Source organism: Chaetodon auriga, chromosome 1 (genome assembly GCF_051107435.1).
Source record: "Chaetodon auriga isolate fChaAug3 chromosome 1, fChaAug3.hap1, whole genome shotgun sequence".
NCBI lineage: Eukaryota > Metazoa > Chordata > Actinopteri > Chaetodontiformes > Chaetodontidae > Chaetodon > Chaetodon auriga.
In genome coordinates, this window is record NC_135074.1 from 1069002 (window position 1) to 1086635 (window position 17634).

A 17634-nucleotide genomic window follows, 5' to 3' on the forward strand; every position below is an offset into this window, starting at 1 on the left:
CGAGGGGTAAGTCTGATACCCGCGCTGACAAGTTTGTTCATTTGGTCAGTAAACTCCAGAAGGGGGGAGGATGGTGATGGGATACCCAGTGAAGATGATGAGCTAGATGGAGTTTGGGCAGTTGGAGATGGTGACCTAGGTGGAGTTTTAGTGGTTGGAGTCAGTGAATCCTCGCGAGCAGTGGCCCCTGGTGGAGGACATGAGGCATCCCCCTTTTTGCTCTGGCATCCTTCATGGTTAGAGCATACAGGCAGGGGGAGAGTTGGTTCTCCTTCATGTTTTGGTGTTTGCTGCTTTTGTTTGGATTCCTCTTGTCTCTTGTCCTTGGGAGTGGGAACAGTGTTACGCAGGAAGAAAGATAGGTTGGAGGCAAAAAGTTTTACTCCTGACTTGTTTAGGGAAAGTCCGTCTCCTTTGAAAAAATGTCTGCGGTCCCAGAAAAAGTTGAAATTGTCAATAAAATGCACTGAGTGGACATCACATGCAGTTGAAAGCCATCTGTTTACTGCCAATAATCTGCTGAATCTCTCTCCTCCTCCTCTGACTGGTGGTAAAGGCCCACTGAAGAAGACCTCAGCATTCAGAGAGCTCACTGCATTTAGCAGTTTATCTAAATCTCGTTTGAGCACTTCAGATTGTCGTTTCGCAATATCATTTGCCCCTGTGTGCAGTACAAGGTATTTCAAAGTTGGAATTTCTGCAACAAGACTGAGGATTCTGTCGGTCATGTTGGAGACCGTATCATCAGGAAAGCACAATACTTTCGTGTTTCTGCTGTACATGCTTCCCACGTCTTTAATAGCAGAATCACCAACAACCAGAGTCTCAGGACCAGTCAGTAGCTTTCCGTGTAGCTTTCTAGCTTCTGACTTCCTGTCAGGCCTTACCCTTCTCTGTGAGTCACAGGAGTTATCCAGGTTTTCAGTTGGAGATCCAGGGTCCTGCAGTAGTGGAGCAAACCGATTTTGTAACTGCACACGAGCTGGTTTGGGAGCTTTGTTGCTCACCTTCCCTTTAGCTTTTATCCACAGCTGTGCCTTACTCTGCACAGGTGTTGAGGAGGATGATAACGCAGGCCAGCCTGTCGCATCACGGATCTCTGGGCGCTGGGTTCTACCTGTTGGACGTCTCCCCATATCAGCTGATTTACTCTTGGGCTTTGCCCCGAGAGCATTCCAGGGAGGACTGATACTGGCAGATTTATTACCCGGTACACAGCCCTTTAGTTTTGTGGGAGCTGTATCAGAGCCAATTAGCTGGATGTTAGCATTCTCCAGTCCGCTGTTTTGAGTCAGCGGCAAAGTGCTGTCATTTCCACAAGGTCCGTTCACTTCTGCGTTTATTTCCAGACGCTGAACTTTAGTTTCCAACACTGCAACCTGCTGCAGAAGTTTGTAGAGGTCATCTGTGGAGAAAGGCGGCATCTTGGTGCTATTTAGTTAGCTTTAGCTGCCAGCAGGCTTTTTCTGTTGGTAGGCCGTAGCAGGCTTTTTCTGTCAGTAGGCCAGAGCAGAGTGTATCCATGAAATATCAGAGGTCCCAAGGGTCATCCACAACTTTTAAATATTTGTCCATAAAATATGTCTTTAGATGTCCAATTCACCCAAAAATTAAAACTTTCAACTTTAAGGAAAATTAAAATAAATACAGAAAACAAGATGGGAAATCAAGAGCCCAGAGAGAAACCAGCTACCAGAGGAGGAGGAGGAGGAGCAGTCAGGTTGCTCGTACAGGTACCTGGTTGAAATCTTTAGAGCAATTGTTAGACCTTATGCTGGTGCAATGGGTTCCTCCTGTTTCAGGACAATGCCCGGCCTCATGTTGCCAGAGTGTGTAGGCAGTTCCTGGATGACAAAAGCAATAATGCCATTGACTGGCCTTCATGTTCCCCTGACCTAAATCCAATTGAGCACCTATGGGACATTATGTATCGGTGCATCTGATGCTGCCAAGTACTCAGAAGTGCATACAGGCATGCAAAGGCCATACACACTATTGAGTTACTTTATGAGTTGCTGTGATGAAATTCATGCAAGTTGGATCAGCCTGTGATTTAAATTTTTTACTTTGATATTCAGTCTGATTTTAAATCCTGGCCTCAATGGTTTCTGATTCTGGTTTCCAGTTCCGTTCCCTTAATTTTTTGAGCAGTATATAAACAGAGTTGTATTGTTGACCGAGTGCTCTTTTGGCAGTAATTACAGGAAAAATGAAACCCAGTGTTTCCTTTAGTATATGAAATGCTTTTAGGCTGCTCTGTGTATCTGTCTTAGCCTATATAGAGAGCCATTGAGCATACAGGTATACAGACAGTTCAAGACAAAAAAGGTATTCAGATGACTTTATCAAATTCTAAATAATTTTTTAGCCTGTGCTTTCTCTAAGAAAGGTTTTGACATATTGTAATATATCTGACAGCAGCAGATCACCAACAGGTTTCCAACCACTCATAACTACCAAATTTAAAAAATCTTGAGTGATTGGGGAGAATGTGCTGAAGAAAATCGAATCAGCAGTGCAGAGGGAATAGTATTTCCTGCTATACATTGTGTGTTCAAGAAAGTCATGCTTGTAAAATATGGGATTGCAAAGTTATCGCCAAGAATGACTGCATGTGACAGTAAATTCCCTATTTGCAAATCTGAATAAAATTGACTTGTCTCAGCGCACATGATAAGGACAATGGAGAGATTGTTGAACTTCCATTATTTTGTCAGGTTATTTTTAAGAAGTAAGAAGTGTTTCTATACATACACAGTTATATATTTTTTCTCTGCCTGTCTTGCTCCCAGCCAATGAAAAGTCTTTATGCTGGTGACGGCTCATCCCAGGAACCAGGGCAAGGCCCATACTTCTCTGATGGGCGACGCCGGGTGGACTACGTGCTGGCATACCACATCCAGAAGCCCACCAGCATCCGGCGCCAGTCGTCCAGGTTTGGCAACAACAGCTTCATCCAACGGCTTCGGCGTAGTCTAAGCATCAGAAGCAGCCGAGCCCAGCTGCAGCCAAAAGAAGACCCAGAGATTGCCGCCCAAGAGCAACGATCTGACTATCATGAGGATGACAAGCGCTTCAGGCGGGAGGAGTTTGAGGAAAACCTCTTGGAGACGGGGCTGGAGCTGGAAAAGGATGAAAAGGTGAGGGGCTGGTGGCTGCGGGGGCAGGGTGGGGGGTGTACTGGAGGAAAACTCTCAAGCTGCTTGTGTTGCTGTATTTTGACAATTGACCTTTTGTCATTGACGCTTTGCCTGTCAAACTTTCCACTGCCCTACACATGTGCAATTTACAATAATTAATAATAATCCTTGCTAAAAGACTGATGCTAGGCTGCAGGTCCCAGGGAAGCCAGGGAGCCGGCTTTCATAGTATGATATTTCCATGTAGTTTCTGAACTTTTGTCTTAAATTTGTTTTTGAGAAAGATCAAAAAAAGTACTCAGTGAGATTCATCATGTGTTCTCAAACCTTAGAATATTTCACACTTTTGCTCCTGTATTGATGAATTTCATTGTCCTCGTATGTTGACAGCGCATACCAGTCGTTCCTAATAAGCAGAGGTAAACACCCAATCGTCATAAAATGGCATGGGTCTGCAAGACTGTGAGCACGCACAAAAATCTTACACAGAAATTGAAAAAAAAAAGTTGAGAGAGAAGCCAAGAATGCCCAAAAAATATTGTAGATGGTGGAGCACTGTCTACAAGAAAAACCTCAATAGTTCTGAAGTGGAGGTAGTGTTGCAGGAAGTGAACAGCAAATGAGCTGTCATGTTTAATAGCGTCAGTATTGGATATAAAATAACAAACAAAATATGCATGGGGTGCTATTACATGTTGACTGAATGCTATATGCAGAACTGATGAAGTAAAAAAGAAATGATTTGCTCTCAAATCTGAGGCCAAAAAAAATATTGCAAAATACAGAAGAGAGGCACCAACCAATGGAGGGGGAAATGCTTACCCAGGGCTATCTCAGCTAGACCAGTGCATCTGCAGCCATTATGGGGGGACAGCGTTCTCAGGTGTGAGCATGCCGAGCATGTGGACACAGACCTCAGGCCTGTGTCAGTTTCTAGGCAATCTCCTATGTCAGAATCAGAAGGTAAGCTAAATTTCAGAATTAATATAATGTGATGGTACATTTATTAAAAAGCTGTCGCTGCAAAATCATCTAATGTGAGGCATTTAACATGTAATACACCAGTGTGTTATTTTTGGGAATAAGAGTTTTCTTCTTCAACATCTCCCTGTATTTAAAAAGTGTTACCTAAGTACTTAGTTTGTGTTCAAAATGTAAACATTTGGTCTTGCAGTATAAACCAAACATTGCAAAATTAGGCAGCCTAGTATGGCTTCCGCAGTGCCCGTCTCAAACTATTGCAAAGTCCATGAGTAGAACGACTGGTAGCTTGAAGCATCGTAAGAGGTTGGGCCTAGAAATAGCGTGATCAATCACTGATGGTTGTATGGCATGGTTCCCAATTTACTTATCTGAGGCAAACTGAAGAGTTAATGTTGTTTTTATTATTTTAAAAGATGGACCATGCTTGGTAAAATAAGATAAATGAAATGAAAAATATTACGATAATATTCAACAAGTGTAGAAATGAAGAAATAACCTTTTTTTTTTTCTTTTTTTTTTTTGCACAAACATGTCAGAACTCAAATGTGTGCAAGTGTGCTCTTTAGTGTGCATAGATTCTGTTTTTACCTAAACAAATCCCAAATAAGAAAATCTTGGTGAATGTCAGTTGTTTTAAGGAAGAAATTTCTACTTAAAAACAGTCGGTAAATGAGGCCCTTATTCTTGAATTGCGGTGTAGAAAAAGTTATTCAGACTAGCCTGATGTATGTATGAAAGGGAAAAATGTAAGATCAGACATTTTTTTTTTTTTCAAACAAACCACTTTGGTTGCTTCACTGAGGTGCTTGTTCATATTTTCCAACAGTTTTGATTTTTCAGTTTTTTTAAACTCTAACCTCACAAACTAATGCAATTAGTTAATAATTTGCACATTGTTCTTAAAAGTAAAACACTAAGTTACAACTGAGCTTGTTAGCCAGATGCTAGTGTTTACAGCTTACATTAGAATTTTATGTGTGTCTTTGGTTTAAGCTTTTACTGTTTATTTTAAAAGACACCACCAAAGTCCAAGCTCTTTAAATGCCGAATATTACTGTTGAAATAGCCCTGAGCACAAAACTTTGGGGTATGCAGGAAACCAAAGCTTCACAAACCCCCTGTTCCTAGTTAAGAATAAATGGGCCAGAGAATATGATATCCTAAATAACATGTGGCGGGTCACAGGACAGATTAAGGTCATGTGACTGATAGTAGAGATTTGACAGGACTGGAACTCCTTGGCATTTGTTTGTGTGAGAGAGTTTGAATTAAATTCATTTCCATGTCCAGATCAATCACCCTGACAATATCAATGAAATGAATTTTCCTGATTACCTTGCAGTACAGAACAGGGGCTACTTGCAACAAAATAGTCATTCTTTATTTATGAGCTAAAGCTACAGATACAGTTATAATCAAAGTCATACAAGAGTCAATCAAATCAGTATGTCTCTCCACCTGATGCAATGATGGAGTTTGAGGTGTATGAAAAGGCATGAGAAGTTTGATGATAGGACTCAGTGTGTGATGCTGTGCACAGTCAGTAACATATGATGCTTAGTGCATTACATGAGCACACCACCTGTGTGTGTGCGTGCCTGTGTGTGTGTGTGTGTGTGTGTGTGTGTGTGTGTGTGTAGGATGGCACATAATTATATATCAGAAAATAATAATCATTCCATCACTGAAATTAGTCAGATGACAGAAAATTATGGGTAACTGAATGGATGACATGTTCAGTGAGGGTGTAACAAGACTCAGTCTACAGCCATGGCGGCAGCTTTGTGAGACTGCAGCCTACTTGAGCTAAACAGTAACATAAGCATGCCAGCATACATGCCATGATGATAAGATAAGATTATTTTATTTCATAATCTAATGAGATATGTATGCCACAGCAGTCTTTATGAATCCCACAGCAGGGACATTGGCAGTGTCACAGCAGTAAAGGGAATAGTGCAGTAGTAAGAAGCATCAGTGAAAAGAAAAAACAAGGAATGAAAAAACAAGTAAATAATATAATAAGAAAATAAATAAAACAGACAATGGTTGAATTTTAGCAGCAGCAGGATGGAAGAACTGGCAGTTTCTCTCCTTCACACGCTGGTGAAGCAGCCTCTCACTGAAAGAGCTGCCCAGTGCTGTCAGAGTGTCCTGCATGGGGACATGTTCTCCATCAGGGATGATAGTTAGGCCATTATCCTCCACTGGGTCAGGCTGCCATCCCAGGACAGAGCTGGCCTTCTTAAACAGTCTGCTAGATCTCTCCCTGTCAGCAGTCAAGATTCTGCTGCCCTAGCAGACCACTTCATAGAAGATAGCTGGTGCCACTACAAAGGAGTTCCACCTGCACTCCAGTCCAGTTCACTGTTCAAGTGACACCCAAGTATTGTAAGATTCCACCGTCTCAGTGTCTGGTCCCTGGATCTTCACTGGTGTAAGAGGCGAGTAGTTGCACTTGAAAAAGTCTACCACCAGCTCTTTGGTATGCAGTGTATTGAATTTTTCAGGGGGCAGTTCTCCTGGAACCAGCCCACAAATCCCTGCATCAGTTCTCTATACTTCCTGTCATCCCCATCTGTGATGAGACCAACACTTGCAGTGTCATCAGAGAACTTTCACAGGTCGCAGTTGGGTGATATGTGGGTGAAGTCTGCAGTATATATGGTGAAGAAGAAGAGAGCCAGGATTGTCTCTGGTAGGGACTCTGTGCTCAGAGCCAAACATGATAACTCACAGTCCTGTGTCCTGGTCAGTTGATGAGATCCATCTATCCAGTCCATGATGCTTGCTATAAGGTGGTGGTCCACCCCTGTGTTCTCCAACTTGTCCCTCAGAAATATTGGCTGTATGGAGCTGAAGATGCTAGAGAAATCAACGAACATGATTGTCACAGTGCTCCCATTCGTTTCCAGGTGTAAAATGGGTTCACTGATGGGCTCGCCAGGGGGCAGAGATGGACAAGAACCAGCGATCACAGGGGTGATTACCACCAGCCTGTAGCTTTTGAGGTCCTTGGGGTGCAGAATCTTTGGCAGTGGTATCACATTCAGTTCAATTCAATACAGTTCAGTGTTATTTATATAGTGCCAAATCACAACAGAGGTTGTCTCAGGACACTTTCCATACCGAGCTGGTACAGACCATACTCTTTATCTACAGAGACCCAACAATTCCCTCATAAGCAAGCACTTCCTCTCAAAACTTCCTGTCAACTGGCAAAAATCTCAAGCAGAACCAGGCTCTGGAGTAACAACAGGCTCTCAAAGTAACAACAGACTTTTAAGTATATGTGGTACATATAGCATAGTACATACGTACATGATATATTTGTGTGATGTATGTATACATGTATTAGCAACAGAGACTTTTGTCAGGTCCAAGGCAAGCCCGAGCCAGCCCTAACTGTAAGATTTATCAAAAAGGAAAGTTTTAAGCCTACTTTTAAATGTAGAGAGGATGCCTGCCTCCCGAAAAAAGACTGGAAGACAGGGGATGAGTTGCTGGCTCCCATTGGGCTTTTCAAAATTTTGGGAACCATAAGTAAGCCTGCCTTCTGGGAAGTGTTCCAGTATCTGTAATAGGATACCGTGGTCAATGGTGTCGAATACAGCAGATCTAACAAGACTAGTACAGAGACAATCATTTGTCTGATGCAATTAGAAGGTCATTTGTAGCTTTAACTAGTGCTGTCTCTGTGTTATGATGTACTCTAAGTCCTGACTGGAAATCTTCAAATAAATTATTGTTATGAATAAAGTCAGTCAACTGATTAGCGGCTGCTTCTTCAAGGATTTTAGAGAGAAAGGGGATGTTAGATATAGGTCTATAGTTGGCTAAAATCCCTGGATAAAGTGGAGTTTTTTTTAGGAAGATGATTTATTACAACTGCTTTAAAAGGCTGTGGTACGTAGCCTATTGATAAAGACAGACTGATGATATCCAATAAAGAAGAGCCAATTAAGGGTAAACCTTTAAGGAGCCTACTCAGGATACTTCCCACAGCTGTGTCACTATACCTAGCTTCAGGCTGAAATTTGCTTGACTATCCTGCACAACTGGTCTGCACGGAACATGATGAGCCTTGAGCTAATGCTGTCCGGACTTGAAGCCTCTCTTGCCTTTTTCCTCCTCAGTGTCTATGAGCTGAATGTTCTGGGAGGGGAGTGTACAGTGCATTCGCAAAGTATTCACACCCCTTCACTTTCCCCACATTTTGTTATGTTAAAGCCTTTTTCCAAAATGCATTGAATTGCTTTTTTTGTCTCATCAATCTATACACAATACCTCATAATGACAAAATGAAAAATAGTTTTTAGAAGTTTTTGCAAATTTATTAAACATTTTGTTAAAAAACTAAAAAATGGCATGTACATAAGTGTTCACACCCTTTACTCAGTATTTTTTTGAGGCACCCCTGGCAGCGATTACAGCCTCAAGTCTTCTTGGGTATGATGCTACAAGCTTGGCACACCTGTATTTGTGGTATTTCTCCCATTCTTCTCTGCAGATCCTCTCAAGCTCTGTCAGGTTAGATGGGGAGCGTCGCTGTGCAGCTATTTGCAGGTCTTTCCAGAGATGTTCAGTTGGGTTCAAGTCTGGGCTCTGGCTGGGCCACTCAAGGACATTCACAAACTGTTGTGTGTACGAACACACTGAGACCGGAGGAAGGCGAACTCACAGTGATGGCTACAGAGAGAACACAGGGCACAGGCTGGTAGAACCAACAGAAGGTTTATTAACCAAAGGTGTCCACAAAAATGGCAAACAAAAGGCGAGAGCACAAAAACACTCTGCACTGTCTAACAAAGGGTGTCCACCAAAATGGGAAAACAAAAGGCGAGAGCAAAAAAGACGCTCTGATCCGACTGAGCTCCAACTCCTCTCACAACCGAGGCTGGGCTGGGCTGAGGGCTTATCCACAGGGCAAAGGCTCCTGGAAGAAAGGAAGACAGAATACAGGTCAGTGTGGACCTAACAGGCACAGGGGATCAGTCGACTGGCAGAGGAATGGCAGAGTACCACTGAGGTAAGCAGACGATCTGACGAATACCGGAGGAATGAGCTGGGGTTAAATGCAGCTGCTGATTAGGTGGTGATGAGATGATGATTTGCAGGTGTGAGAGGAGGCGGGCAGGAGGAGCTTGGCTTGCAGGTGGAGCCTCACCGCATGGACCTAGACAGACAGGGGAAGACAGACACGACCACAAGGGGGCAAGGAAAACGCAGGGAAAACACAGTGAAAAAGGGGAAGACAGAGCCCTGCCTGACACAAACTTGTCCTGACACCACTCCTTCGTTGTCTTGGCTGTGTGCTTAGGGTCGTTGTCCTGTTGGAAGGTAAACATTTGCCCCAGTCTAAGGTCCTGAGCACTCTGGAGCAGGTTTTCATTAAGGATCTCTGTACTTGGCTCCATTCATTTTTCCCTTGATCCTGACTAGTCTTCCAATTCCTGCCACTGAAAAACATCCCTACAGCATGATGCTGTCACCACGTAGCCAGATGATGAGACGTACCTGGTTTCCTCCAGACGTGACGCTTGGCATTCAGGCCAAAGAGTTCAATCTTTGTTTCATCAGAGCAGAGAATCTTGTTTCTCATGGTCTGAAAGTCCTTTAGGTGCCTTTTGGCAAACTCAGAGTGGGCTGTCATGTGCTTTTTGCTGAATAGAGCATTTTTTTTGGTATATAAATTATAGCGCTGGCTCACTCTCTGTTTCTTAGGAACTGCTGTAAATACTTGTTTATATACATAGTTATATTGTCTTTCTATTATATTGTTATAATATTATATAATATGTAGTATATATTATAATACATATTATTTAGTTATACTTAGTTATATTTTAAGATTTTTTTGTTATTCCATGTTTGTACTATATACGATACACTTAGTTATATTCTTTAAGAACATTTTTTTTCTCATTTTTTTTTATTCTCATTCGTACTCTGTTGTATATATTTTGTGTTTGTCTGTATGTTTAAACTGCTGCTGCAATGGAATAATTTCCCAAATTTGGATCAGTCTAAGTCTAGAGCAGGGGTATTCAATTAAAAGTCACTGAGGTCCAGTTATTAAAATTTCCTCGAAGTAAAAGGTCCAAACTGAAGTCCGGCTTGTGTCTCTGGTCTGTCCCGGAGGAAGGACTGACCAAGGATGGGTCAAATGCAGAGACGAATTTCACAAGAAGCATGGCGTGTGCATGGCGTGTTTCCCTCCCTAACTATGCATGTTGTGTGTGACTAATAAAGGATGTCTTCTTCTTCTTCTTCTTCTTCTTCTTCTTCTTCTTCTTCTTCTTCTAGCCTTCCCCTATGTCCACATTTTCATATGGTTTCAACAATATTTATTGTCAATTTTCAATGCAGGAAATGTTTAACAGAGTGCACAGCTAGCTCTTTTACCATAAATAAGAGTACTCCCAGGCAATTACATTCAAGGCCTTTATTTCAGATTAAAGAAAGCAGAAACCTCAGAATAAAATAAACAAATAAAGTGCAAACAGAAGTGTAAACAGAGTCAAATAACCCTCTTAAATTAAAGAGGTCCCACCCTAAAGAATTGTAAAGAAGTCCTACTTTTCAAGTAAAAAAAGTCAACATCTTCAGAAAACAATAAATAGAAAGTGGGGAAAATTATCTGCTCTCGTGAATTCATCAGAGATTGATCACGGGACCGGACAGATCCATCACTCTGTCTGTGTCCGGACGGAGGTCTGCTATTTGGTGATGCCTACTTTAGAGGCTTCCATCTGGCCACTCTACCCATAAAGGCCTGATTGGTGAAGTGCTGCAGAGATGGTTGTCCTTCTGGTAGGTTCACCCATCTCTGCAGTGGAACGCTGGAGCTCTGTCAGAGTGACCATCGGGTTCTTGGTCACCTCCCTGACCAAGGCCCTTCTCCCCCAATTGCTCAGTTTGGCCGGGCGGCTAGGTCTAGGAAGAGTCCTGATGGTTCCAAACTTCTCCCATTTATGAATGATGGAGACCACTGTGCTCTTCGGGATGCTGTGTGCTGTGAAAATTTTTCTGTACCCTTCCCCAGATCTGTGCCTCGATACAATCCTGTCTCGGAGGCCTACAGACAATTCATTTGACTCCATGGTTTCTGGTCTGACATGCACTGTCAACAATGGGACCTTATATAGACAGGTGTGTGCCGTTTCAAGTCACGTCCAATCAATAGAATTTACTACAGGTGGACTTCAGTCAAGTTGTAGAAATATCTCAAGGATGATCAGTGGAAACAGGATACACCTGAGCTCAATTTTCAATTTTCATAGCAAAGGGTGTGAATACTTATGTACATGCGATATTCCTGTTTTTTATTTTTAATTAAGTTGCAAAAATTTCTGAGAAAACTTTTTCACTTCATTATGTCATTATGGGGTGTTGTGCGCAGATTGATGAGACAAAAAAGGAATTTAATCCATTTTGGAAAAAAGGCTGTAACATAACAAAATGTGGGGAATGTGACGGGTTGTGAATGCTTTCCAAAAAATGCACTGTATGTCAGGGTGGAGCGGTATGCAAGGCCTACAGGCAATGGAGTTTGCAGCAGCAAGGACTGGACATGGGGAGGGCCAAATAAGTGATCAAATCTGTTTAAGAAAAGGTTTAGTTCATTCACCCACTTTTTGTTCCCCATAGGTTGGGAGTTGCATTCCTTCTAGCCAGCAATGGTTTTCAGGCCCCTCCAGACTCCACTGATGTTGTTCTACTCCAATTGATTCTCCATCTTCCTCCAATCTGTTTTGTCCCTCCTTGACCCTTCTTCTCAGCTCCCATTCCACATTCTTCAACTCCTTTTTATTTCCTGACATAAAGACTCACAAAGACTCGCAACATTCAGGGGTTGCTGTTGGAGATAACAAAACCCATTATTATTACATCCACTGTCACTGTTACTGTGATTGCATTTCTCTCTGTTTCTCTCTGACTGTCTCTCACCCCTCTCTTCTCTCTTTCACTCAACCAATCGAGGCAGATGGCCACCCACCCAGAGCCTGGTTCTGCCTGAGGTTTCTGCCTGTTAAAAGGAAGTTTTTCCTCACCACTGGCGGCAGGTGTTTGGTCATGAGGGAATTGTTGGGTCTCTGTAGATAAAAAGAGTTTGGTCTGTACCAGCTCAATATAGAAAGTGTCCTGAAACAACTTCTGTTGTGATATGGCACTATATAAATAAAATTGAGTTCATATGAATTGAATTGATTTGAACAGTCCTAGAGGGTACAGCATTCTCTACACGGACATTGATATAGTCCGTTACATAGTGTGTGAGACTGTCAATGTCCTCCCCATGAACAGGACATGTGACACAGTCGTATCACAATAGTCCCTGAAAGCATCAACAGCCTCATTGGACAGTCTTTTCACTGTGCAAGTGACAGCTGGCCACCTGTGTATGAGAGGTCTGTACACAGGCATGAGGTGCACCAGGTTGTTATCAGATCTCTCCAGGGGTGGGAGAGGTGATGCGTTATGCCCAAAAAGTTTCCTCTTACTGTTCTCCTTTATTTTTTCCACCTGCGCTGTCTTCAAACCGTCCGATGCAGCGTTTGTGTCCAGGTCATGGTAACATGGTTAGCCATGTCTACATGAGTAGCCTGATGCAACTCTCCCGATATTTTCTTTGGTGCAGAGTCAGCACTGGTAGCTCTTTCGACTTAGTGTGGAGTAATCTCACATTGCCCATGATGATTGAGGGAAGGACTGGTTTGTAATGTTTCTTCCTAGCACTTTGCTCAGCCCCGGAATTGTTTTCTCATCTCTTCCTAATCAGCTTGGGCCTCTCCCTGGGAAGCACCACTGTGATACGGAGCGCTATCAGCTGATCCCTGGTGTAAAAAATGGGCCCATGGCTATGCTTTTGATCCCCAGGCACAGTAGAAAGACCATGTGTACAAGTTTCTGAGTTTAGTGTCTGTGGTTCAGGGAGTAACTAAAGGAAATACAGCCCCAATTCCCAAAAAGTTGGAAAGCTGTGTAAATAAAAAATAATTCAATCATTTGTAAACAAAGTGTGTTTACCAACAACAGTTTTACAAGTGTCCCTAAACCCATATAGTAATATCCTTTATACAATCATGTATTTCACACAAGGTGGTGAACTTCACCCCATCCTTGTGTGTGAATGACTGAGCCTTTCAAGGATGTTCCTTTCATACCCAATCATGATACTCTCACCTGTTACGAGTGAATCTTTGTACCGGTGGAATCTTCCAAACAGGTGTTTTTGGAGTATTCCACAGCTTTGTCAGTCTTATGTTTTCTGTGGCCCACCTTGTTTGAATTGTGTTGCAGGCATCAAATGTAAGTGTAGTTTTACACAAATCAATGAATTTGATGAAGTTAAGCATTAAAGATATTGTCTTTATACTTTTTTCAAGTATATTATAGTAGTACAATATACAATAGTACATTTCAACAACAGATTAGTAAATTATCACTTTCAGTCTTATTTATGTTTTGCACAGCTTCCCAATTATTTATTTATTTATTTATTTATTTTATTTTTATTTATTTATTTATTTTTTGGGGTGGGGGATCAGGGGTGTCATTGCACATAAAAAACACTAAAAAACAGACTTGATTAAGGAAACTAGAGAGAAAGTTCGATGCTACGTGACAGCAGCTGTGACAGTCTGCTACTCTTGCAGTGCCAAATGTTGACCTGATGATGGTACAACATTAAAAATCAGAGGATCACCTAAGTTATTACCATTGACCAAATGGGAACTATGAATGTGACATGTGACAAACTCTGTGCCAATCCATATGGTTGATATTTTACATGATTTGTGAAAACCTGTTGGTAGCATTAGCAGAATCAGAGGCTCACCAATGCTATTAGAATGTCTTATCTAGGAATCTTTAAAAAATCTGTTGTAAACTTATGGCAATCAGTCAAATATTTGTTGAAATATTTCTGGGCCCGTGATCTGAGTGAAAGAGATCTGGGAAAATCTAGACAACCTAACCTGGCCTAACCACATCATCTGATGTACATAAAAGTTTCAAAAACAAAGCGGCCTGATACTGAATGTCAAAAAGAAGAGCAATGTGTATTTTCCCTGAACACAGTTCTCCCTCCACACCTCTAAAAATAAATTTTTCTCCTATGTATGGAAACAATGGAAATTGACTTTCCCAAGTTCAGTTCCTCCCTTGAGTTATTTTCTTTTATCAGTACAGCTTTGTGTTATATCACCATGGCCACGTACCAAAATCTTGATATTGCGTTTACGTTTTGCACTTGTACAGTTGTGTGTACTTCAGCATGTATCACACCACTCCTATTAACAGTAGCCTATATTTATCATTGCTGTATCATGGTCCCGCTGCAGCAACTTAATTTTATAACAGTTTAACTTTATCGGACTTTGCTTAAAATCACAGACAGAACAAACCATTTCAACATTTTATATTGAAATACAGGGTAAATTTGTGTGATATATAAAGTCAGCTTGTTTGAATTGGTTGTTATATATTTCTGTATCCAGACAAATCAGTCTGCTGAGCTGAAGGGTGTGAAGTCAGTCTGGCAGCATTTGAGAGGTTTTACATAACAGCAGAGGCTGCAGAGACCATCTTCTATGCAGCAATAAATACGTGAGTTTGTGCTGAAGTGGATGCGGAGGTTTTTCCTGGGACTCTACCAGAAAACAGACTTTTAAATCTAACAGAGAAGCAACAGGCTGCTCTGGCAGCTGCAATGTTTGCTCCTATATGTCATCCAAACACATTGTTTATAGGGGTGGTTCATACATTTTGGAAATTCAAGAACTGTCCCATGTTTCAGCACTGGCTACATAAAAAATTGTATTTAAATATCCAAACCTTGGTTGTATTTCAGAGTAAGATCCCTGGAATCGGGTTCTTGAAGATCCATGCTCCTTGGAACGTTCTGTGTCGAGAGGCTGAGTTCATGAAACTCAAGATGCCAACAAAAAAGGTACTCCACCCATCAATAAATTTTCCATTTGTCAAGGTAGAGATGCAGTGCTGAGTGGTGAAAAGTGTGAAGATGAACGTTTCCTGTTCCTTTGAATTTGTGTAGCATTTTAACGCCACATAAGACCATTTTGTGGTGACAGCTCTTATAAGCCTTGGAGTGTGATTTCGATAGAAATACAAAATGAATTAATTTTGAATCAAACATTTGTCAAGTGCACTAATTTCTTCTGAATTTGCAAGTGGAGAATGCAGCACAAACCTTATTATAATCTACTTTATAGTTGATTGTCCAATCCAAGAGAATTGCTGGAGTCCCAATTGATCTGTGCAAGTTTCTGCAGACTACCTTAGCAATCAGGATTTAGACCATGTCATAGTACACAGTCCTTTTTAGGTCTATTTTATTTTAGGTAGTTTCTAGTGATTTCCAATTCAAGTGCTTTTTTTTTTTTAATTGAACATTTATGTTCACATTAAACAAACGTTAGACAAGTACAAGACAGTATAGGACATGGTAGATTGACAAATGTAGACTGTATACCTTAAGGGGCAGTTACAAAACAAACAAATAAACAACCTAAGACTAGACAAGACAACAGATAGGGGGTGTCATTGTAATAAAGGGGTATTGAGCAGGCATGTTGAAGGGTATTGCATTTGTTGAGGGAAAATGTATTACAAGAACGGAGACCAGATGTTGTTGTAATAGTTGATATTATCTTTCATGGTGGATGTAAGTTTTTCCAAATTTGAATGTTTGGTTATTAAGTTGTACCAGTGTTTTATTGATAATTTTTTTGGTCTTTCCAATTAAGTAAAATATTTTTTTTGGCTACTGTTGTAGAGATGAGGATGAATGTTTGCAGATGTTTTGGGGTTGATAAGGAGGAGAGGTCACCAAGCAGGGCTATGCTGGGGGAGAGTGGGATGCTGAGGTTGAGGATCTTGGATAGCTCTCCCATGACCTCTGACCAAAACTGTCTGACTGGGGGGCAGTTCCAGAGTACATGAAGGTAGTTATCTGTTATGGTAGGACAGTGTGTACAGGTGTTGGTATCAGTGAGGCCCATCAGATGCATTTTATGGGTGGTGATATGTGTAATATCTGTGTAATATTTTGTATTGGTTTAGCTGTATGTTAGAATTGGATGACATAGTGAATGTGTTATTGCAGATTATTTGCCAGTTGATTTCTGTTGGAGTCTGAAGGTCTGAAGTCCATTTGTCTGTTGGTAGTGAAGTAGTGTTGTCATGATGTGAGAAGAGGTTATAGATTGGGGAGGGTAGTTTCTTGGGTTTGAGTGAATTTATTGTCAATAGTTAAAGGGGGAGTCGGATTATGAAAATTGTGTATATCAATGACTTTTTTTATAATCTCTTTGAGCTGTAGGTATTGACATGGACAGTTTGGTGGTAAGTTATGTGTCTGTTTCAGAAGGTCGAAGGTCATGAGAGAGCCATCCCTGAAAAGGTCCCCTAGGCCGGTTAGTTCTCTCCTTTTCCAAGTTGTAAAGATGATAGGTTTTCTGTTGATTTTGAGCATGGGCTTATGCCAGATAGGGGTGGAATTACATGGGACGAGTTGAAGGTTACGAGTTTCATTTGCTTTCCACCAGGCGGAGAGAGTAGTGTTTATTGCATTATATTTGAAGCATTCATGGGTTCTGATTGATTTGTCTATGAAGATAATGTAACCAATCTTAGCTCTGACTCAAGGTGGTAGACACTGGGTGGTTCAGAAACAGTATCACTGTATCGCTTCACTATCACATGGACCAGTTATCAGGTTCTAGGTTCGTTACGGGAGGAGGGAATATTTAGTATATTATACTATATTTTGTATATTTTGTGCATGAAGTAGCAAGAGTAAAAGTCATACAAACAGGTAAGTTTAAAAAAACACGTGTAACTGTATTAATTATTTATGTAAACAGGAAGAAAATAAACATTAGTCACAATATACAATGATTTCTTTCCCTTTCTTCAAGGAAATTATTCACACTGTGACCAAAAACAAATAAACAAAACAAAACAAAACAATACTATTATTGTTAGTGGCTTTTAGTTCTTAATGTGTTTAGGACCTACTTTCAGTTTATCCTGTGCTAATTTGAATCAAAGAGTTAGGCTACACCTTAAGATTGTCAATGAGTTTTGGATTTTTAACAATGCACCCTTTAAAATTAAATGAATGTATCAAAACACCCTTTAAAATGCTAATCAAAAACCACTAGAAGTGAAGTATCAATTTACAAACAACTTCAAAAAAACAATTAAATCAAATACAAATTCTATACAATTACAGAATGCATCTTGAAAGCATTAACAGTTTCTGTCTTGTGTCCTTTAACAATGAAATCTGCAAAATGAAATCCTTCAGCGTTATGGCAATGATCAGTCCTACCAAAATGATGATGGAAGCAACAGTTCAGATATCTCAGGATTGTCTCATCATTTAGTTTGGCTCGCCACAACTGCTGAACTCTACCACCACTGTTGCAGTGCAGAGGGCAGCAGAAGAAGTCCACTTCTTCAACAACTTCAACAGGGACAA

The 17634-nt window shown here is 41.0% G+C and overlaps 1 protein-coding gene across 3 annotated transcripts in view; it reads left to right on the forward strand.

The window, feature by feature from the left end:
• ano1a (anoctamin 1, calcium activated chloride channel a) overlaps positions 1-17634 on the forward strand; it is a 123171-nt gene that overhangs the window by 40372 nt on the left and 65165 nt on the right. For all 3 annotated transcript variants that reach the window (XM_076746813.1, XM_076745164.1, XM_076745981.1), the window contains exons 3-4: positions 2793-3140; positions 14980-15078. In XM_076746813.1, the coding sequence (XP_076602928.1) occupies positions 2793-3140; positions 14980-15078 (447 nt within the window). The remainder of the gene's footprint in view (positions 1-2792; positions 3141-14979; positions 15079-17634) is intronic.